The 23,042-nt window shown below is 39.5% G+C and overlaps 8 protein-coding genes across 14 annotated transcripts; 2 read left to right on the top strand and 6 right to left on the bottom strand.

The window, feature by feature from the left end:
- The first annotated feature begins 3,395 nt into the window (after nucleotides 1-3,395).
- On the top strand, nucleotides 3,396-4,507 carry LOC117784642 (thioredoxin domain-containing protein 15). The gene is made up of 2 exons (XM_034622441.1): nucleotides 3,396-3,443; nucleotides 3,500-4,507. Exons 1-2 carry the CDS (start codon nucleotides 3,404-3,406, stop codon nucleotides 4,381-4,383), a joined length of 924 nt encoding a protein of 307 aa, XP_034478332.1. The 5' UTR covers nucleotides 3,396-3,403; the 3' UTR covers nucleotides 4,384-4,507.
- A 51-nt stretch (nucleotides 4,508-4,558) lies between these two features.
- On the bottom strand, nucleotides 4,559-9,940 carry LOC117784638 (myeloid leukemia factor). Of its 7 annotated transcripts, none has more exons than XR_004617437.1 (6): nucleotides 8,902-9,076; nucleotides 8,602-8,831; nucleotides 8,016-8,538; nucleotides 6,906-7,157; nucleotides 6,121-6,496; nucleotides 5,191-5,271 (listed from the first exon to the last, which is right to left on the bottom strand). XR_004617437.1 is itself a non-coding variant. In XM_034622435.1 (5 exons), the coding sequence occupies exons 1-5, from the start codon at nucleotides 9,790-9,792 to the stop codon at nucleotides 5,112-5,114; spliced, it is 1,221 nt and encodes a 406-aa protein (XP_034478326.1). In that variant the 5' UTR covers nucleotides 9,793-9,940; the 3' UTR covers nucleotides 4,559-5,111. The 7 variants fall into 7 exon arrangements, 4 of the variants coding, with proteins under 4 accessions (XP_034478326.1, XP_034478325.1, XP_034478328.1 ...); XR_004617436.1 differs by having other exon boundaries at nucleotides 6,148-6,496; XM_034622435.1 differs by lacking the exons at nucleotides 6,121-6,496; nucleotides 8,902-9,076 and adding an exon at nucleotides 9,737-9,940 and having other exon boundaries at nucleotides 4,559-5,271.
- Nucleotides 9,941-10,300: 360 nt separating this feature from the next.
- LOC117784645 (trypsin delta) lies at nucleotides 10,301-11,213 on the bottom strand. Its single transcript, XM_034622444.1, has one exon. The coding sequence runs from the start codon at nucleotides 11,188-11,190 to the stop codon at nucleotides 10,408-10,410; it is 783 nt and encodes a 260-aa protein (XP_034478335.1). The 5' UTR covers nucleotides 11,191-11,213; the 3' UTR covers nucleotides 10,301-10,407.
- A 1,589-nt stretch (nucleotides 11,214-12,802) lies between these two features.
- On the top strand, nucleotides 12,803-13,676 carry LOC117784644 (vitellin-degrading protease-like). The gene has a single exon (XM_034622443.1). It carries the CDS (start codon nucleotides 12,819-12,821, stop codon nucleotides 13,620-13,622), a length of 804 nt encoding a protein of 267 aa, XP_034478334.1. The 5' UTR covers nucleotides 12,803-12,818; the 3' UTR covers nucleotides 13,623-13,676.
- Nucleotides 13,677-14,030: 354 nt separating this feature from the next.
- LOC117784643 (trypsin eta-like) lies at nucleotides 14,031-15,013 on the bottom strand. Its single transcript, XM_034622442.1, has one exon. The coding sequence runs from the start codon at nucleotides 14,961-14,963 to the stop codon at nucleotides 14,151-14,153; it is 813 nt and encodes a 270-aa protein (XP_034478333.1). The 5' UTR covers nucleotides 14,964-15,013; the 3' UTR covers nucleotides 14,031-14,150.
- Nucleotides 15,014-15,756: 743 nt separating this feature from the next.
- LOC117784673 (trypsin eta-like) lies at nucleotides 15,757-16,611 on the bottom strand. The gene has a single exon (XM_034622475.1). The coding sequence runs from the start codon at nucleotides 16,580-16,582 to the stop codon at nucleotides 15,803-15,805; it is 780 nt and encodes a 259-aa protein (XP_034478366.1). The 5' UTR covers nucleotides 16,583-16,611; the 3' UTR covers nucleotides 15,757-15,802.
- Nucleotides 16,612-17,454: 843 nt separating this feature from the next.
- On the bottom strand, nucleotides 17,455-19,362 carry LOC117783000 (transmembrane protease serine 9-like). The gene is made up of 2 exons (XM_034620125.1): nucleotides 18,555-19,362; nucleotides 17,455-18,443 (listed from the first exon to the last, which is right to left on the bottom strand). The coding sequence occupies exons 1-2, from the start codon at nucleotides 19,344-19,346 to the stop codon at nucleotides 17,544-17,546; spliced, it is 1,692 nt and encodes a 563-aa protein (XP_034476016.1). The 5' UTR covers nucleotides 19,347-19,362; the 3' UTR covers nucleotides 17,455-17,543.
- Nucleotides 19,363-20,719: 1,357 nt separating this feature from the next.
- LOC117784928 (trypsin theta) lies at nucleotides 20,720-21,579 on the bottom strand. The gene has a single exon (XM_034622784.1). It carries the CDS (start codon nucleotides 21,562-21,564, stop codon nucleotides 20,776-20,778), a length of 789 nt encoding a protein of 262 aa, XP_034478675.1. The 5' UTR covers nucleotides 21,565-21,579; the 3' UTR covers nucleotides 20,720-20,775.
- Nucleotides 21,580-23,042: the final 1,463 nt, after the last annotated feature.

The raw sequence follows: 23,042 nt of genomic DNA, 5'->3' as shown, positions 1-23,042 counted from the left end.
TTGACAAAAGTGCAAAGGATTAAAAGTTGTGCACAGGCAGGCAGGCAAAAACTAACCAAAATAGAAAGAAAAACACAAAACATGAACACACACAGATACATCGACGGACACACACACAGATACCAAAAAAAGATACACAGATACACCTTTGTGGCCAGCCGAGAACGTTTGTACGAACAAACTGCGGCTGAGTGAGAAATTGAAGTCACGTAGTTCTGTGCAAATTTTTTGTTCCGTTGACACTAACAGTTTTTTTTTTTTTAGATACCCTTTAAACAAAGTATTAGAAAATTGGGTAATTTATTTCGAAAAGTGGCCAATTTTTTCTCTTAACTTTTAGAGAAGAAGATTTTTAAATATATGCTTTATTTTTTATTAATTTTTAAAAGAAAAATTATTTAAATTCTAAAAATTGCACTAAAATTTCCAAGTATATAATTTACTATGTACCCTGATTTATTAGAATTCTCTAAGAAATCTACAATTTATTTCTGCGATTGTACATTGCATAGGGCATCTTCTAGTCTTGCTTCATCCGACTAGACATTTTCTCACTTCTTTTTTTATTTTTGTTGGGTGCCTTTATTAGGTTATGTTGATAAATTTAATTTTTGTTTAGTGGCCGCACTGCGATGTTATGCTGATTAAATTTGCCAACATTTACGTGATTTCAATGCGTAATTTATGCCATCTTTTTGGTGAGTTGCGATTTGAACCCATTGCCATATGGTTTAGACCGATCTGAGCCGAAAACTTTTAATTAGTTTAGTGTCATTCGCTGTCACGAGGCAATCCAAAGTATAGTAGATTCTATATTTGGTTTCCTCTTCCTTTTTTTACTCACAAGTTTTGACTTGGTTTTTATTTACAGATGCTGAGATAAGACTCTGGGGGTGTTAAATCATGTTTGCATAGCATAAAGCTGTTGCATACTGTTGGGCGCTGGCAATTGAGGTTATGCCAGAAGAGTCCGCATTCACTTGGTTTACTTTCAGATCTTATCTGATAGCTGACTGCCCATCGCCGTTGCTGCTGCCGTAGCCGTTGCCGTTGCCTTGGTCACACGGCTGCCATTCCATTCCCATCCAATTAACCAGACGTCGTCGAAGGCCTGTCAACGCCGTGCAAAAGGTGAAAAGTTGCAGCGATATCAAATGTGCCAAACCATGGCCAAATCGCGTGACAGTCAGACAGTAAAATTTTTAGATGTGAGCTGCGTACCAAACTATTTCTCCAAATACCCTATAATTTTAACAACAACTCCTACATCAGTAACATTGTAAAAACATATATTATTATACAATTAAAAACTTAAAAATCTATTATAGAAATCAATCGACCTATCGAGAATTAACGAATGATTTTTTTAATTGTACTCCCATCAATCCAGCCCAGGCTTGAATATGTGTGGCCAGTACCTAAAAAATTTTTAAAAATATACTAAAGTTGGCTCAGTAAAAAATAATGGATTACTGTTTTACTTTCCTATTATTTTTTATTCCCATTATGTCTAGGTAATGATTTAAGATAAAATTCCATATATATATTTTTAAAAAAATTTTTATTATTATCAAAACATGAATTTTGTTTTTTTAATTAAATAAAAATCAAAACACTTAGTTAATACCCAAAATATTCTTAACCTTGACAACTACAGCCCAATACTGTAAATTTTTTATATGCGGCAGCCCGACTTAAACGTTCGATAATCAAGTATTTATAAATGTGGTAGCTTCACAAAAGTTATCGACCATCAGTCTAACGAATTATATATTTGACTGTACTTTCTGTAGTGTATAAAAGACATCGACTGTTTGAGATACGTTTTCTTTTAGTGCTTTTTTTTTATTATTTGTGTCTTGTTGGCTGAGAGCCCAATTTAATAGTTTTTCGATTTGTTGAAAGCAAACGCCAAAGCATAGAAAATAAATTGTCACAAAATGCTGGCCAAGTTAAGAAGCGAACCGACGCGACGCACAGCAACCGCAAAGGCTCTGACAAAGTTTGCCTCAAGACCGCTTGCAGAGCACTCAACTCCTTGGTCTTATCTTTATCAGTTGAAGAAAAGAGCAGCCAGCATTGATGTTGTTGTCGTCACATATCGAGTGCTTTGGGCCTGCAAAAAGTTCGACGACTTGAAGTTGGAGTTGGGACTTGGACTTGGACTTGGCGACTGGCCCCGAGAACTATTGAAACTCCCAGGAATACAGACAACCGGAATACTTCCGTTTTGGCCGACAGCCCACGCCCACGCCCCTCACGCTGCCAACCGCCCACAGTCGCTGCTTGAATTGCAGTTGGAAGGGAAATGAAAGAAATTTCAATTGAATTCATTGGACTGCCAATGTGAATGCTCGACAGCAGTCCAATAAGATAATTATCAGGGCATTTTCAGTCATAATAAAAGCAATACGTAAAGACTGACATTTTAAAATGCTCCATAAAATCTCATAAAAGCGCATAAAGTGCCTTTTAAAAGCACAGTTGTTGTTGTTGATGTTGCTGTTGCTGTTGCTGTTGATGTTGTTGTTTTTGTTGCAGTTGGCCTTTAACTAGTTGTAAATATGCTCAACATGCACTCAATGAATGAAATGTGTGCACAATGTTGAAAATAGTTGTGACACCCCAAAAAAGAGCGCCCTCAAAAGGTCGCCCTTATTTTCCGTAGTCATGTTCTACTCTTACTCGTACTCGTACTCGGAGTTCTTGTTGTCGTTGCGCATACGCCTGGTTTGCCCTGAGCAGGCAGCTTGTAGTACAACTTCCGCTTATATGGACACCACTTCAGCATGATAAATTGATGTTGCCGGTTTTAAAAACGCAAAGAAAATAAAATGGAAGCTACAACAGCAGAACAGAAGAAAAAACAATTTAAGCAGTTGACTATGTTATACCTTTACTTAAGTGAATCTAGTATGCATAGCGTACTTAAATATATTTTAGTGTATTTTCTTTTCCTATTTCCAATTGTAATAAATATATTTCAATTGCATACCTTAAAAATAGTGCATACCCGTTCTGTCCTCTTGGCAAGGGTATGCCACAAAATGCTGAGCAAGAGTAACTGTTCTGTGTGCACTGGGTAGACAGTTTCAGACTGCGTGTTTATGTACATGCATAATTACAACAACAATGGAGCCAACACATGACACAAATTTATTGCTCGATTTATTAAGTGCTTGTAACGGCCGTTGTTGATTTGAAATGCAAATGTGACATATCAGTCAGCTTTTAGGTTGTGTACGACATTCAGCTTAAGTCTGACAGCATACAAATTTAGTATTTTCTGCCAGCCTGTTTTTTGTTCCGACATGACTAATAAAACAAGTTGGCAGTACCGAAAATACATTTGGAAATCAGCTGAGCCGTTTTTTCATCTAAAAAGTTGGCAACAGTGCATAAAATGCATGCAAATGTAAATTTCTTGATATTGTTTTTATTTGGTAAGCATACTAAAAGGTGCAATATGATTTGTTTACACAACTCCAAGTATTGACAGGACTCTGCGCAGAGCAGGCAAATGGAGAACTGTCAGGATTGTTGAGCGCGCTGCAATACCTGGGCCTCAAAATCCAGCCGAATGGCGCTGGATCTCAATCTCAAGTGTCCCGGGGCCAATGTGAGTACACGTTTGAGGCGTACGCGTTGATGCGGGAACGCCACTTGTGTGTGCCGGACGACGAGCACATAATGCACATGACGGAGGTGCCGCAGCAGCGGAAGCCACCGCTAAGGATTCGATGTCTGGATGTACCCGATTTGAGCCTGCGCGAGGGAAACATTACTCTTCCCAAACTGCTCATTATGGAGTCGGCAAAGGAGATTGTGAATCTGCTGAAACCCATCGGCAATGCCACGAAACGACACGAATACGGCAGCTGTGTAGTCATGCACTTCTGTACGCCGACGAGTTTGGAATGCGCCCGAATTGCCAATGTGATCAACTTGTTGCCACATCTGTTTCCCAATTTGCCAGTGGCCTACGTCGATGCGTACAAGTTTTCACGATTTAATGCCGAGTTCGGGATTGTGTCGCTGCCGACGACCCTGATATTCCATCAGGGTCGACCCATGCTCAAATACGATCCCGCCTGGGACGAGACAAGCAGACTTGCCTGTGCCAAGTTCATCATGCGCCATACCAATCTGAAGACTGTTGACCCAAGGAGCATAAAACCCTATGTCTTATCATGGACCAAAATTGGGCCACTGCTCGACACCCCCGATTTCCAGACGGATTTCTATTTGGGACTGGCCTGGGCTTTCATACTGCTCTGTTTGGCCAACTATGTGCGACGCACACTCATATGGAAGCAATTGGTGGAAATGGTTCAACGCAATTGGCGGGAATCCGAGGAGACTCAAATGGAAATGGTCGATTAGTTTCCAGCGGGGCGGGGGTAAAATGGAGAAATGGGGGCACATTAATTAAGTACTAGTAAAATATCATGTTAGTTTCCAGTTTACTATGTGTGTATTTTCGTTTAATTAAATTCACGTAAACATTTACTTATGCCTTAATAATTACATATGTATTGGGATCTTTTACTTTTATTTATTTGTATGTATTCATGTAGTTTTTTAGGTGGCGGCTTGATCAAATTTGATTCTCATCGCTGCAAAATTTAAAGCTTATACTCTAGTAAGTAATAGTTAACTAAAATCTTGAGAATATTTCAAACGACCAACTTAATATTAGTGCCGTCTAATTATTTGTTTTCTTTTTCAACTTTAATACAACTATAAATTTGCATTATTGTGTATGTGTATGCATGTGTCTCAGTGTGTGGGGGTGTGTTGGTGTGAACAGTTGCCTGTGTGTCAAAAGAAAAACAGAAGCCCATTGATGTGCATAAACCGTGCAATAAATTTGGTACAAAATATGGTCGAGGCGAGTTAAATAAGCTTGAAAAGCGTCCTTTTGATTTTTGGATTGGCCTGACCAAAAATCGTAAGACGCGCAGTATAAAAAAACAATGTAATAAATGAATATTTTTTGTTTGTTTCTGTGTGTGTGTTAATTTTTTGTTGGAGCTTTGCAATTGGAGACTTAATTAACTGAATGAGTAGGCGTGCATGTGTGTGTGTTATTTGTTCCACCTCATATCATATTATTGAGGTTTGTTCCGTTTGGCGGATTTGGTGCGTGGTTCACTGGCATCCTCCGTTCCCCCATTGTGATTGCCATTTCCACTGCCTTGATGATGATGCTTCAGACGCTGCTGGCGACGTGCGGCTGCGTGATTTGCAGCATAGGGATGTGGATGTATGCTAGAGATGGGGTAGGCGAAAAAAGAGAGCAGCGATAAGTATTTATCAACTAATTGATATTATCTTAAATAACAAAGTTGGGCACAATACGTAAAATTATGACAACGTAAAAGGTTTATAGAGTGAAAAAATATAATCATTCGTACACAGGCCAATTCGAACGTAAATTGTAATAGTAAAATGATGAGAGAGCGAGCGAGCGAGCGAGCGAGAGAATGCTTATTAATCAAATGAGAGAGGATGTTGTAATGAGTTTGAGAGAGAGGCATAAGCTGGATGTGGGCGGGCGGAGGCGGGGCTTTTTCAGTCAAACGCCGTTAAGTGATGTGTTAAGGTACGCAGTAGTTAATGTGTTGTTGTAGTTTGCAGTCCCTCGTTAAGACAACAGAATATAGCAAATTCGCAGCGGCAGCAGCAACAACAACAACAACAACGTTAGAATTTTGATTAGCGTCGTTCGGCGTTGTCACGTTATTTGTTGTAGTACGTAGCAGAAAATGTGTAACGTTGACCAATTAAGCGTTGTTTCTTGTGGGACGTAGCGTAGCGTAACGTAACGATGATTATATGCATAAGTTAAACGAAAAACTAAATGGAATTTGTCAAAAGGCAAACAAAAATAAGTGACAAATGACCTTCACACATGTTGCTCTTTCAGGAATAGTTTTTTTTTGGTATTTGGTTTCAGGTAGCTTTGGACGCTTTGACTAACGTAATACGCAAATAAGACAATTGTGACACAACATGCTGATTACGTGTTCGTCGCCTTATTTGATTGAGAATGTTTTGTTTTTTAAAGAGATACTATATAGAGAATGTGTGTGTAGTAGTAGTAGTAGTTTTATGTACATAGCTGGATTTTGCGGGCGGCCTTACACGTAACATGTGGCACGTAACGACGTGTGACGTTGCAGAGATGCGTGACGTATCGATGATGCGTAGCGTCGCAGCGATGATATCAAGGCGGGCGCAGAGAGAGCGAGAGAGAGAGAGACAGAGTGTCGGGTGTCGTCGCAAAACGCCGTGACAGGTTAGTAGTGGATGTGATTACGTTGACGTAGCGCGTCTAAGATCGCTGATCGTTGTTCAATTACGTTGTGTGTATATATATATATATATTGTATATAGATTTATTTTATGTGTGTTGATTATTAATTATGATATTGATATTATGCATAACTGTTTCTACTTGCGATAGAAACGTGAATTGTATAAACGCCAATCTCTGCATTTTGAATAAAATACATTTTTGTAGAGAGGAGAGAGAAATAGATCGATAAGTTGTTAATTAAGATATAAATTTGCAAAAACGTATGTTTATCATATAGTGTTAAAACTATGGCGATTAATTTGCTTTTAATTTTCAAAATATTTTAGCAGGGTTGAAGCTCAATTGTGCTTACAGCCAAATAACGTAACGATAACATAACGTATTAGGGGAGACAGCTGTTATTATAACATATGAAATTATAGAATTTATTGAAAATCGTTGTAATTTGACGGGTTTGGTATATATACTTATATAATATATATGTATATAGAAATTAGGCAAGTCTCTGGGGCCTATTTATGGGATATATTTATCATATTGTTGTTGTTGCTGATGATGTCTTGTTTTGCTAATGCGAACAAACCTTGTCGTGCCGGCAATGCTGTGACTAGCGTTGGAAACGGTGGCCAGCGGGGACGAGGAAGGCGTACGGAGCGGGCGACGGGGCGTGGCCAAATGCTGGGCATTGCGCAAGTAAGCGCGACGCGAGGACGATAAATTTCCAGCGCCCAAATAGTTGTTGTTGTTGTTATTCGTTACGTCGTAGACTGTAGGCGATGACGCTGCTGCTGTCGATGTGGTTGTTGTTGTTGTCGCTGCTGCTGCGCTTGAGTCGCTGTTGTTGTTGTCGTCGTATGCAATCGATTCGAAGAAAATTTAAAAGAGATTACAACAAAACGTTTGGCGTATGTCTTTGTGTTACTATTATTGGTAGTAGATGACGTTAGCGTAGCAAACCCATTAACGTAACGTAGCGCGATTTGAATCTTATGTACAACATTCTATATACACATGTAGTATGTCATATGTGAATAAATGAGTGAATTCAACAAAATAATCAAATAATACTCAATTTAATTCAATTGTTAATTGGTGGGTCAAAAGTAAAATATGGAAATAAAGTAGAATTACAAATTGCTTGCCGCCTACCTCAAAATTGTTCTCTTTTTTGATTTATCTTTTTTAGTATTTAACGTAGTAGGAATGTAAAAGCAGAAATTTATAATTATATATATATGCAATTGATTTTGTTTTAGCATTGACTTTGAGATATATATAGTAAAATATACTGAATGTACTTTGCTTGATTTAGTAATTATTATATCTGCAAGTAAATACAAACGTTTAATTTAGCGGTCATTGTCACAAAAAGGGTACAAAAAAGGGAACAGCCTAACTCCTCCATCTGGATATGTCGGCTGTGACTGTTCCTCATCAAAGATTTGCATTAACTACGTTAAATAACTGTTAGTAAATGGCATGCTGTTACTAGCAGGTATTTGTGCTGTTAGAAATAACAGTGACAGCCACAACAGACATATCCATACTATTTTTTTTTTTTTTTTGGAATTGTTAAGAGGCCAAATTTGTTAGTGGTCAAACGGAAGCTAATCTTACGCAGCTTAATAAATGGGACGCTTAAACCTGCAAGGTCGGACTGAACGTTAATAGTTTTTTGCCCGTGTAAGCTCACCTGTTATGTGGAGCTGTTGGCGGCGCTGGCAGAGCGGGCAATTGTCGAACTGAGCGCGATGGCTCCTGGATCACACAATCATCATCATCATCGTCATCCAGGGGCTCAATGGTGACAGTCGATGTGCCCGGAGCTGGATGAACTCCTTGTATGGCCTGCATGCCGCCTCGAGAGCCGCCATGTGGCATTATTCCGCGTGTGGCACGTGTTGTGAACTCGCGATCAAACTGTTCGGCCTCCTCCTCATCCAGGTTGATGAACTCCTGACGCTCCTCTAATTGGCCAGAGCGTAGATCCTGCTCCTTCTCAATAATGTGAGCACGCTCGCCAATGTGATGGCCAATGGCCATTTTCTTAAAGCCCGTACGTGAATCCTGGACGGTCTTGCGTGTCTCGCGCACACCTCCCGGTCCAGTTTTGGTGCTGCTGCTAGCCTGATAAATCTGTGGACGTCCATCGGGACCCGTGGACACAGTCATCACGTTGCTTTGGCAAAATGAAGCGCCATTAGTAGCGCCAATGTCTAAAGTGGTTAAGTAAATAATAAATTATACTATTTTAAGTTTAAAGTGAGGATCATACGAACCGGCATTAAGCAATCGATTGAATGTGGGCATAGGTGGGAATCCAAAGAGACCACCACCCATTGGAGCCATTGCCTGTTGGCTGCGCTCCATAAGTGCGCCCTGCTGGAATCCCGGATCGAATGGCGATGGTGCCAGCATGTTGAATGGATCGGGCATAAAGGAGTTCATCAATCGGTTCATCGAACGCATTTGCATATTCATCGCGTTCATGTGATGGTTCATGTGGTTGCTGTAAACACAAAACAAAATAAATGTTAGTTTAAATAAGCTATTGAAATGAACTGAGAGATGAGGCAAACTTTAAATCCATTTCTTGATTCTTGGAGGTTTTTTTGCCCTGTGAATTTCGCTTTCGTCTCATAACCTTATAATGGTCTGCCAAAATGGTATAATGAACCAGGACTAATATTTGAAATATAAAAAACTGAACAAAAGTATCACTGAAAACGAATTTAGCAAGGCACTATTGATTCAATTCTATATAAATCAATGGACACTTTGTTTATTCAGTAGAACAGCTGTTTTTCTGTTACATCCAAGTGGCAACGCTGTTGTAATACACATTTAACCATATGTATGCATGTGTGTGTGTGCATGAATGCATTTCTGCCAATTTGATAAAATAAAATGAAAAAAAAATGTATAGATTTGTCGCTTTTCAATATGAATTGACGGTAATCCGACAAGCACAATATATAATGACTTTTATTTCTGTTTTAGTTGACAAGCAGAACTATTGTTGATTAAATAGGCTACCGTGGATGTGCAATCGAAATAATCGATTAATTACGTGCCCTTTCGACTTTTTCTTCCTGCTGCTTTTACGAAGGCATGCTGCGCACACACACACACATGCACACGTAAACAGTCAGCGAAAAACTACGTTGTATGTATTGTGTAAATTTTACAAACATACACACACACACACAATTCGCTTTGCTCTGTCCAACGGAGCCCCTTCGAAAATATGCATAAAACTCTGAAACCGCACAACCAGAATTTTCCATTTTACTTATTAATTGCTCGCAAATTTTAGATACTATTTTTCACACATGCATTTTTCACATGCAACATTTCCACGCCCCAAAACAGCAGCAAAAAGAACCACGATTAGCACTTTTACTTTCAACTTACTTCATGAATCCGAGATCGTCATCGAAATCACCCATTAACGCACCGAATAGTGACATATTTCTTTATTGTTGTTGTTTACTTTACTTGCAATTATTAAATTTATTTTTTTCCGTCTCTTTTTTTACAATTTCACGAGTTTTCTCGAAGACAATGTGACCGTTTGGCGAAACTAAAAATATCAATACTGCTCACTGTTGCCAACTTAGCTATATTATAGCTAGTTCTGGCTATTTTCAGAGTTCGTTTGCTAGAAAATTTTAAACATTGATGAGCTGGAAATCTGGTTATTTTAACATAATTTCAGCTACATTTTGCTTTTCATATTTCTGGTAAAACTGTGCAAAAGTGGCCATATATATATAGATGCTTTCCAGCCAGAAACAGCTTTTGTATCCCCTACAATCTTAGGAACACTAGTGGGGAAACACTGGTTTGACCCAAATGTTTCCATTACCTAAAATACCAAACATTACCAAATACTAAATAAGTGCTGACAACTTGCTGAAATAGTGAAGGCATTTGAATTTAAATTTGAAATTGACCAAGCTTTAAATAAAAAAATAATTTTGTAATGCTCATTTTATTAAAAAGTATTTGTATAATTAAAAATGTAATTTGTTCGCTTATTTTGTTCGCTTGCAGCTTCCAATCAAGTTATTGCACTTAATCGCTTATAGGTAAGGTGCGGCCTGTTCTTCAATCCAGGCAGTGTGGTGAAGTACACTGGTGTACACTCCGGGAAAGCCTTCACGGGCACAGCCAACTCCCCAGGACACGATACCAACTAGAATGCCCTCCACGGTCAATGGTCCACCGGAGTCGCCTTGGCAGGCATCCTTGCCACCCTCCTCAACGCCGGCGCACAACATTTCATCGGTGATGGTGTAATCCTTCGTAGAGTACTGTGCTCCACAGGTGTTGGTGTCCATTATTTCAACTTGAACGGCACGTAGCATTGCAGGCAGGGCTTCGTCCTTCTCGGTGCGCTTGCCCCAACCGCTGACAATGGCATGCGTGCCCGCCTTGGGTGAATCGACAGCCAGGGCAATGGGTTGAACTAGATTGGAGTAGGCCATTGGCTCGCTGGTTATAATCAAGCCCACGTCATTCACATGGGTCTTCTTATTGTAGCCGGTGTGGTAGATTAATTTGGTTACCTTCACACCCTGCTCGTCCAGATCGGCAATAGAATTCTGTCCGGGCACAATGCGAATGTAGGAGGCGAAGCGACCCTTAATGCAATGGGCAGCCGTAACGACGACACGAGGAGCGTAGATGCTGCCACCACAAATATGGAGCAGCATATAAGTCTCGAGACGCACGGAGACCTGGTACGGATAATTAGCGATATCCGTCTCAGTGCCACCTACGATGTGGGTGCTTATAGATGCCCCATTGTTCAGAGCTGCCAAGGACAGTAGCCCCAATAGGATTAATCCAAAACGCGATGACATTACGAAAGAGTTCAGTGCTTTAATGCTAAATTAGATTCCGTTCGGTTCATATATATAGCATAAGGCTTATCGCAGGAAAACCCGAAATCGCATGAAATCCACGATTGGTATCGGATTTCAATAAACAAATTCATTCTATGATATTATAAAGTTTATGTGGGCAAGGTTTTATATACTCTATAAATATGGTTGTCGGTAGTCTTTTAAAGAGAAATTCTTACCAATAATTAAACCATAGAACCATAAGCTCTTCGATAAGTCTTTTACGATACAGAAGTAAAAAAAAGTAAAAGAAAAGAAAACAAACCCACACAATTGACCCAACTGGATTATCAATATGTTGACTCATATTACGAGTCGACAAGTTCTAATGAACTTTGAAATTCAATTGAGATGTCTGCGTTTTATGTAATCTAATTCCGAAAACCCTAAACTTGTCAATTGATTAAAATCGTCGTCGCGACATTTGCCAGAGCTGAGATTTGTTATCTTCCGAGTGCGCGTCAACTTAAATGCATGATAAGGCATAATAACTATGATTTTTATGTTTCCAAAAAGCAATCGATATAAACATATAATTTGCTACTATATCGTAATTTTATATGGTAGCCAATTCTTATTAGATTTAATGGATGCGAAATCATAAAGATTATATATACGTTAAACACTATGACACTTACTTTTTGGAATAATGAATCACCGTTGCGCTTTCAGTGACAAATTTTGAAGTGGTCGAATTATCATTAATTGATGTATATATGAGTTAGAAAAAAATTCACCCAGTACACTGCTCAAGTTCTTGGTGGAAGTACTAACTAAATGAAATTGTAATGAAATAGTTCACAGATTTGCAAAATGTAATCAATTAATAAGATTAAATTAAATGTCAAAGATATACAAAAACCAATTTTTAATAAATCTTTTTTTATTTAAACACAATATAAACCATTTCTTAACAAGTCTCATTTAAATTTTTCCAACCGTTTTATATTCAAAGTAGATTTTATCGATAGTAATCGTGAAAGCACGTAACGCCGTAGCAGCCAGCTTCGCATATGAAGCAGCCCAACTGATCGCTATAAAAAGAAGGCTGCCACATTTGGCAAATTTTACCAAAACTGGTCAGTTGTGTACCGTTGGTACATTTTTCTTTAAACATTTTTTTTTTGGTAAATTATTCCATTTAAATTAAACTTGTAATTATACTGTTAAAGTCACTTAATATTACCTTCGAATTGAGAGTGTTAAGAGAAGTATAAGAATATTATAGCAGACTTAAAGCATTTTTACCTGATGAACAAGTAAATGTGTGAGTTTTAATTTAAAAAATATTTATCATTCTTTCACTAACTAAAAAAATAGTTAAAATTCTATATTTCACTTCTTTCTGGTATGATATATTATATTTTTATAAAGTGTCAACAGTGATTACAATCGTGAACTGTCGATAAGGATAAGATAAGACAAAATAAAAAATAACACTAACCTTAAACCTTAAAGCCTTTTCAGATGGATTTATAACTATTGTACTATCGCTTTTAATCAAGTTGATTGGGGAATTAAACTATATATTGATAAGCATTCTATAAAAACCCTGATCCCTGGAAATTTGGCTTTAGTTGACAACAATGTTTCGCATCTTGATCGGGTTGTGTATTATTGGAGCATCGCTAGCGGATCCCGTTTTCCACAGCGGTGTGCCCATGCCTGATGGACGCATTGTTGGTGGCGAGGATGCGGACATTCGTGAATTTCCCCATCAGATTTCCATGCGCTACAGAGAAAATCATAGATGTGGCGGTTCTCTCGTCGCAAGCAACATTGTCGTCAGTGCAGCCCATTGTTTAAGTACCTTGAAAAGTGCGGAGAATCTCACGATCGTTGCTGGCTCTACGACATTATTCCAACTGAGTCCAAGTAGTCAGACGCTGCCTGTACGAAAATTCATCATTCATGACAAGTACAAGACCTTTAACAATGACAACGATGCCGCTATTCTGTTCCTGGATGGAGATTTCGAGTTCAACGAGTTTGTTCAGCCCATTCCACTGGCCAAGGAACGTCCCGAGAACGGTACACCCGTCTTTGTAACGGGTTGGGGTGTCACTAAAGAGAATGGACTCTTGCCTAACATACTCCAAAAGGTGGTAGTGAAAGTGGTCGAAAATACGACTTGCAAAAAATCCTACCCGATTCTGCTAACCGGCAATATGTTGTGTAGTGGCGAAGATGGTGGCGGCAAGGATGCCTGCCAGGGTGACTCTGGTGGTCCACTGATCTACAACAAAGAACTGCTGGGCATTGTTTCCTGGGGAACAGGATGTGCTCGTCCAAAATATCCGGGCGTTTATGCTTCCGTGCCCGAAGTGCGTGGCTGGATAGAAAAGACTATCAAGGACAATGAGGATTTTGGTAGCATTGATTTCCTGTAAAGGAGTCCATTTTAATCTACGAGTAATAGATGCAATAAAAACCTTGTGATGATATTTTTGATTGTTTATTTTATGAGGGCATTACCTAATAACAGGTGACACATGTAAATCAATTAAAACGGGTTTTTCTAGAAACATATAAAGAAAAAGGCTAAAAATAAAACAAACAACATGGTAAACAAGATATAGCCTTATTATCTGGTGTTTTTATTAAATTTTAAAAATTTTAAAGCCTCGTTAATTATTGAACAATTAATTCGATAAGTGCTACGGACAAACTGCCTTATCGATAAGTTGCTTGCTGTCCGTATGACAGTCAGCTTTTGAAAGTGAGCACAAGCTGACAGCTTAGTCGTTAGTCGTTAATTTAAAAAGTGATTGAGCAGCAAACACTCTATGAAAGCCAAGTACTCGTACTAAATTTGTAGTTTTATTATTAGATGAACAGTAAATCGGTAAATACAAAAGTCGCATAATTATCATGTATAGCTACTTGATGATAGGCATTATCAGCACACTGGTTGTCGTTTATAGCGCTCCCGCGGCCTTCAGAGTATCATCGATCCACGACTTCAGGCTGGGCACGTATGTATAAACTGTGGGATAGCCAGGCCGTCCACAGCCACGTCCCCAGGAGACAAGACCCACCAGTTGCTCGTCAATGATCAGTGGACCGCCTGTATCTCCTTGACATGCATCGCGACCGCCTTGGGCAACATCTCCTGCGCAGATCATGCGTTCAGTGACCTCTCCCTTGCCGTAGATATTATTGCATTGTTCCGAGCTAACAATGGGCACATATGCCTGTTCCAGATGGGGACTGGAAGGACCCCATTCCTCACGATATCCCCAGCCAACCACAAGGGCATCTCTTCCGGTCGCCGGTCGTTCCGGGCGCAATCCAATTGTGCGCATACCAAAATTCGACAAATCAAAAGCAGTCTCCAAAATGACAATCCCAATGTCGTAGTCAGCCGTATAGTAACTAAATTTCGGATGATACGTCCAGTTCGAGACGGGATAGACCAATCCATCGGTGCCGTTACGTTTATTGGCATTACCAACCACCAGCAATTTGGTTCCTTCCGTCAGACCAGCCAGACACTGGGCCGCCGTCACCACGGCACGTTCCGAGTAGATGACGCCGGCACATTCGTGAAGGTAAGCGGATTCATTGCTACGTCTATATCGTAGAGAAACACAATATGGATGACGTGCTATGTCCACCTTGGATCCATTGATGATACGTGCTGCCGGCTGAGCCTCAACGAACCAAGCACAAGCTGCCAGCGTTAAGAGCAGCATCGTCAGATTGACACGAAGGATATCCATGTTTCCCATGGTGATTTTGCATCCGTACAAGTGACCGCCTTCTATTAAACTGTGCGATTACAAATTATGTATTTTTGGTATTTCGCGGTAAGATTATCTTAATTGCGGCTATTTCAGATAGGCCCCATGTACAGGGTCCGCCAGATAACGAATTACCAACAGCAAATGCAAGTGAATGGAATAAGTTTACTTTCGATATGTTGAACTACGATACGTTCTAAAACTAAAAATAATGTGTATACCCTTTCCGAGAGTATTATAAAGTAGTCACAAAATAATGCTACGATCTATCGAAAATGAACTTTTAGTAAGAAATCAACTTTAGTAAGGGAGTCTTAGCATGAAAATCGACATCTTAAGTTTTATAAAATTTTAATGCAGAATGAATTGAGGCCAAACTACGAACAACAGGACATTCCACTTGAAAATCGGTTCAGTTTTAATGAAAGTTTAAAGGTTATCACAATGAACGGTCCCTGAATCAAGTTTTGAGTTTATTTTATTCCAATTACGATACAAAAATTAAATTAAGTAAAATTTTTAAATTCCAAAGAATATCTAGATCTGGAGGAAATTTTTTTTTAAACGAATTTGATCAAATTTGATTGCAGAATGAATAAATAACATTACATTACCATTAGGTATCGAAATTAATAAATTATTTTCTGTTTTTCTAAAGTTTACCATTTGTTAAGAATAACGTTGTTGGTATGATAACTCCAAACATGTGCTATATGAAAATTAAATAATGAAATTTGTATACTTATTTAAAATAATAAACTTAATGTTGTAAAATTTATTTGATTGTATATACATATAACAAATCGTTTAAAGATATTATATCCTTCTTATATTATTTTCATAATCGCAACTTGTTGTTCTATCCAACCTTTAAGATATACCAAATTTGTGTAGACACCAGGATAGTTTGGACGTCCACAGCCGCTGCCCCACGAGATCAATCCAACGGCAGCTCCATTGACCACAAGAGCTCCTCCAGCATCTCCCTGACAAGCATCTATCACATGGTTGTTATTATAGCTTCCCGCACACAACATGGCTTTGGTGATGCGATCCTGGCCATAGGACAAGCGACACTGAGCTACATCCACAATCTTTACCTGAGCGATCTGCAGAGTTTCCGATGACTGCGAATCGTCCTTAGCACCCCAACCGAAAATGGTGCCTAAGTTGCCAGCAACAGGTTGATCCTTGGCAATTGATATGCCTGATAAACCCTGATTCTTAAGGTTTAGCTCGTGATCAAGGAGCAGCAAAGCCAAGTCGTTGTCCATGAACCACTCATCAAAGTCGTCCTGGATTACAATCCGTTGCACACGATAGACGTTACCCTTGCTTCCTGTGCGATCTCTATCTCCGGCTACAACTTGAAGTCTCTGTATGACCAGATCTTGGACACACATTGCCGTGGTCAGAATCACATGAGAATTGTAGATGGCGCCAGCACAACGTTGTATATAGGGTGCTGTGGCATTGGCCTTATATCTCAAAGAGACTTGGTAAGGTGCACGATGTATTTGAGTATCCTGACCTCCTAAGATCCTGACACTGCCTGCTACCTGATAGATACTGAGGCACAACAGCAACAAGTTGACTTTCCAAATCATGACCGTTGATTCTTATGTTTTATAAGTGACTGAGGCAAGTTCAAAGAAGATATATGAAACTGCGATTGCAGCGATTTGATAACTTTAATAGCTCTGACAATAAAGATATCGTATCGACATTTTGAACTGGCTGTCATTGAACAAAGTTCTCGCTATAGAATTCAACAATATCTGTTTTAGTTTATCGGTTTATTTTACATTTATTTTCTAAGTTAGACAACCCTAAAAAGTACGCTATGGCGTTATCGATATCGATCCTCTTTAACAAATTTAGGGAAAATTGTATTTGGCGGTTAGTAAACTGATTAGACGTAGAAAGTACTAAGGGTCTTATATTAAAGATATTGCATTAGCAATTTAAACTTGGTATCTTTCCTCAAATTTTGAATTTTTAATTCAACAAGATTTTTTTTTTATATTATTGATTATTCTTACTTGCCTTTTGTCACTAAACTAACCGTGCAAAAGCACGTTATCGATTTTCTTTCTTAAATTTTGCAAAATTCTACTTAATACAGCATTAAGTAAAAAATTGTATTTAAAATAAATTCTCACGTTTAAATATATATTTAAGTACGTCAAGAAAATCTTTTTAAGGGTTTCAGAAAGAGCGAACCAGTTAATTTTTTCAATGTCATTGCATACTTTTAGGCATATAGAAAGCAGCGAACTGAAGATCTGTTAATCTTTATAGTGCCTCAAAAAAAATTTGTTGCATAGTAAAATCGTTTGTTATTTTGGGCTAAGCAGAGTGATAATCATTATAGCTATAATCTACAAGTATATTAGACCCAATTGATGCCTTGCCCAAGCACTAATCATATCCGATTAGTATAACCCGTAATCTATGTACCAGATAAGACCCAAAGTAGTAAATCTGAAGGCAACCAAATGGGCGCCAATTTGCCATTTATTTGGACATGTGACAAAGGGGAATTTTAAATTACGAGTATTTCATGGCTTAAGGCAACTTCACCTTGGAATTGATCCAGTCGTGGAGAAAAGAGACCTTGGCATAGACACCCGGATACTTGGCATCAGCACATCCGTAGCCCCATGAGACGACGCCATGCAGCTTATTGTCCACGATCAATGGGCCACCAGAGTCACCCTGGCAGGCATCCTTGCCGCCCACGCCACGAACGCCAGCACAGAGCATGGAGGCCGTGATGCGATTGCCACCATAATCCTTATCGCAATCGGCGTTGCTCACAATTGGCACATCAACGGCCATCAGCTGATTGGAAGCCATTCCGCCGGAACTCGTTGTTCCCCAGCCGGTGATGGTGCTAATTGCACCCGGATTGACATCCTTGCTGGCCAGCTCAATGGCCTTCATGGTGAAGTTGTTCAACGGCAACGGAGAGCTCAACCGGAGCAGGGCAATGTCATGGTCATAGGTATCCGGATTGTACTTCTCGTGCATGATGATCTCGGAGACGGAGACAATGGTGCCATCGCAGCCATTGCGTCGACTAGTGCCGGCGACAACCTTATACTGACTCGGATTGGAGGCGATGATGCAATGTGCCGCCGTAACAATGGTATCTTCATTAATGATGGATCCTCCGCAGATGTGGCTAAATGGATTCTTCGGAAAGTTGATGGCCTTGCGACGCAGCGAGATCTGATGCGGGTAGACAGCCACATGGGTCTCATGACCACCCACAATGCGGCCATTGAGGGAGTCCATCAAGTCCTGGGCAGGATGTGCCCAGGCACAGGCCACCAAAAGACCCAATCCCAGGCAAAGGTAGAGCGGCGCGTGCGTCATGTTTAACAACAGCTGAAAGACTGAAATATCCCCAAATAGCCCCCAATCGTTGGATTGTAAACGCCACTTATCAACGGTCATCGCCGATTAGAAACATTCTCTTTGGTCATAAATTTTACTGGATACATTTAGTTGGTCATACTACAGATGCGATAGTGCTATATGGCCATGTAATCAGGCCTTTGGGTGTATGTTTTATGGATTCGCCGCTAACTGATCGGCAATCCAGCCTTGGAAATGTGGCACGGATGCGTAGACTCCGGGAAATCCGGCGCGTGCACAGCCCTCGCCCCAGGAGACAATGCCCAGCAGTTGATTGTTGGCCACCAGCGGTCCTCCCGAGTCACCCTGGCAGGAATCCTTGCCCCCCTCGGGCACCGCAGCACAGAGCATGCCTTGGGTGATGGGTCGATAATTATAGGCTGCCTGGCACTCGGCATTGTCCACCAGTGGCACTTGCACCTGTTGCAGCTGGGCGGAAGAGAGTCCACCCTCTGTGGTGGCGCCCCAGCCCGAAACTGTGGCAACGCTGCCCACTGCAGGCAACTTCTGGGCCAACTCAATGGTGGCTATCTTGAAATGCGATCCAACCGGAAATGGCGGCGAGACAAAGATCAAGGCAATATCATTATCAGTTATCGACGCATTGTAGTGTTCATGTGCTACTAGCTTCTCCACCCGCGACACCACACCACCATCCATGCCGGAACGCATTTCAGTGCCAGCAACCACCAGGAAATTCTCCGCCAATCGATTGTAGACACAATGTGCCGCCGTCAGAATTATCCTCTCATTGATCAGACTTCCTCCACAGGTATGGGCATAGGCACTGGCTGTGCCCGTCCTTCTTCGCAGGGAGACCTGGTAGGGCAGGTAATAAGCCGAGATTACGTTGCCGCCCACAATGCGTGTCTCCACATCCGAATGGCAACTGGAGTTGCCAATAATCAGCAATAAAGCCACAATAATTCCAAGCAATTTGATGTCCATTTCAATGTTTGGTTTTTGACTAACTGGACTCGAATTTCTGTATACATCCAAGTGTCCGATATACCTTCCAACCGTATCAGCACAATAAATTACTCTATAAATGACAGATAAGACCCACGATTGCCGAGAATAAAACGAGTATACGCGTTTTGTAAGAAATATATTTGATATGACAAAGAATTGATCTAATATTCTGAGTCATATGAGAGTAGAAGACAAGGTCTTTCAAGAAATGGCTTTAAGTCAATTCACACTGAACTTGGAGTTTGTTCTTTTAATATACATATACTAGCTCCACTTGCATAGATCCTGCATCATTGTCTGTTAATTTATTCAAACTTAAGTATAAATGCGTAAATAAATATGATTATCAGGCATGCTGAATTATCAAATACCCTGTAAGCCAGAAAATTTTCATTAGATATACAGATTTTATAATTAAACGACCATAGGATACCCGTTACTTATTTCAATATATATAGAAGTACTTTAAAGAAATTACTTGTATTGCTTTGAAACCATTAAATCGCCAAAACTGTCGTTATACTTGTCCGATCTTGATGCGATTCAGTGGGATAATAAATAATATTAGTAGATAACGGAAATTACCAGAAAAACTGTGCATGTTGTGGTTTTTCGCGATTTGTGGAGGCGGAGGAGACGTGCCCTAAATTTAAAACAAACTTGATCTGCGTGATGCTCATAGATATCTGTGTGCCAAATTTGGTTACTCTATCTCTTATAGTCTTTGAGATCCTTGTGTTTATACGGATGGACGGTTTTTCGCGGTTTGAAGTCTGTGAGTGAAAGTTTGGTATCCCTATCTCTTATAGTCTGTGGCTAGGTGCTCACACAGGCGGACAGACAGACAGACGGAGAGACGGACGGACGGACCAACTAGGCTGTTGATGATGATCAAGCTTATATATATACTGTATAGGGTCAAAGATGCCTCCTTCTTTCTGTTACATACATTCCAACGAACACAATATACCCTTTTACTTATTTTTTAAGTAACGGGTATAAAAATGAGCTCATGATCCTTAAAATACTCAATCTGACCAAACTTCTGTGTCTTATTGATCCTGAGGTGGCTGCAACGCATTATTTTTGGTATACCCTCTTCAATCATTATTATGATTACTGAGTATAAAATGATTAGCATTTTGCGACATGTTCTATCTCTAATAATTCTTGTGTATTCCCAACTTCGGCAAATCCCTCAGCAAAATTGACTCTCTTAAATAAAAGTTTACTCAGATAACAGGAAAGAAAGCTTTACAGTGGTTTACCACTCTCAATATCGCATAATCAAGCTTTTAAAAAGCTTTTGATCTAGCCCAGGCTTTAGCTGTTTATTAAACCCTATAAAATTATGGTTCGAATATTATTTATTTGTATCAACTCAACTGTTTTCATTTATTAAAAACTAATTCTGCAAAGCTTTGGATGTTTCTATGATCCAATCGCGCAGAGTAGGCACATCAGCATAGACACCGGGCATCAGATCGGAGGCGCAACCGTAGCCCCAGGATACGATACCAACCAGTTGATCGTTGGCCACCAACGGACCGCCGGAATCACCCTGGCAGGCATCCTTCTTCTTCTCGTAGGCACAGACCATAGTGTCCTTGACGATATCACCGTATTTATAAGCATCAGATGCACACTTCATCCAGTCCACAATGTAAACGGTGACAGCTTGCAGGACCTTGGGCAAGGACATGCACCACAAATGACACTTGGAGCCCCAGCCGGTGACCACAGCTGGAGTACCAGTCTCTGGTGTTGTTCTAGCCAGCTCTATGTAACGTATGTCCTCAGTCTCCAGCACACTCTCGGTTAACTTGATCAGACCCACATCGAACTGCATTGTCTGATGGTCGTACTTCTCGTGGTAGATAATTTTTTCGGCGGCAATACGCACTCCACCTTCATTGTAGAGCGTAGAGCCTAGACGCACCCAAAACGTGGATGCCTTATAGCCCTGAAGACAATGTGCTGCAGTTACCACAATATTGTGACTGATCAAACTACCGCCACACATGTGAGAGCCACCTTTCTTCTGCAATGAGACTTGATAGGGATGCGCCCTAATTGTGGTATCCTCGCCGCCGACAATGCGACCCTCACGTTCATACCGATTGGGGGCTACGGAAACGGTTCCAGCCCTGGCCCCAACAACCAGACAAACCAACAATGCTACCACTCTATGCATTTTGACAAATACTGAAAAATATACACCTCGAGTAGTCATATTTATAGGGATCTCGGGACCTTGAGCATGATTAATCGACTGCAACTTAAATTTGACCATTTTATCTAGAGATGGGAGCAGGTGTAATCAGTAATCAAATTAATTGCAGCATATCGGCTTGTTTATTGCTAAATTTGGATGTCCATCACTGAAATAAATCAATTCTGTATCTGGCTCAAGTGTTTTTTTAAGTAAGCTTGTTTACCCGATCATTCCTAATACGATAACGATATCAACAGTTATCGTATCACGCGCACATCTTTAGTAAAGTGTCAAGTGTTTTGTCGAAAGTAAGTCTTTGACAGTATCAAACATCAAAAGATATTTTTAATAACTAAAGTTTTGGCATTAACATGCATAGTATATAGGATCTATATTTTTGTTTTGAACTTTAATTTATTTGAGGAACCCTGTTAAACGATTGCAATTTCTTTCCATGTCTATCTGCCTTGTGCTGAATTGTTATCTGTCAAAGACACCATTTGAAATCAGAATTTGTTTTGATGGCTTTTTGCCAAATCTCAACCCGTAAGTATTTTATGGCCCATTGTCATAATGCCATTATCTATTAAACAGATAGTTTGAGTAATAGCTGGGTTTTTCGCCAACACCCATTGATATTGTTTTTACCCTTGAGTAGTTTATTAGTAAAATTCTTCGCAATATATTTATAATAGGTTTTGACACAGATATTACTCATGTCAGGTTTGATATTACTGAGGTGCAGTTCACCAATTGAGGTTACGATATTAATTCTAACGCCCGATTGTCTGTTCCTGTTTTTCTGACGTTCCTTTATTCATCGCAAATTAAACGCACACGTCAAACAAATTATCTATTGCTTTATTTGGCAGAATTTTAATTAAAATAAAGTTATCAGCATCAGGCTGATATCAAAATATAGTACTCTACCAATCAAAAAGAAAACAACTTTCCTGTGCTTATCTCAAGATCTGTGTAAATTCGTAGAAAAGAAGACGGCAAAGAATAATTTTAGCTAAATATTAAATGAGCTTAACTTTATGAATGTAAATACGAATATTTAGCATTATGTATCCCTTTTTCGATTAGAACAATTTGACAAGAAGAAAATTTGAGAATAATTTAAACTGAATTTGTTCAATATAAGTAAATAAATTTCTGAAAACATTGGACTTTTTATTTAGAATCACTTATCAGAATTCCCTCTCCTGCGTCGGTTTTTTTGAATTGGATTTTAAAGATATGAATGTAAATACATTTCTGAAGTTATTGGATTTAAAATAAGTCTTAAAATGGTAAAGCGGAATACGTTATGAGTAAAAATGGAAAGTATTATCTTTCCTTTTATAATTTCATTAATTGAATTGTTTTAGCTTTGATCAACACACTCACAATATCTAAATAAATTCTAAGAATATAACAAATGATAACCATTCCATTTTATGAATGTAAATACA

Source organism: Drosophila innubila (assembly GCF_004354385.1).
Source record: "Drosophila innubila isolate TH190305 chromosome 2R unlocalized genomic scaffold, UK_Dinn_1.0 1_C_2R, whole genome shotgun sequence".
In the NCBI taxonomy this organism is placed as follows: Eukaryota; Metazoa; Arthropoda; class Insecta; order Diptera; family Drosophilidae; genus Drosophila; species Drosophila innubila.
This window is presented reverse-complemented; position numbering and strand designations above follow the sequence as displayed.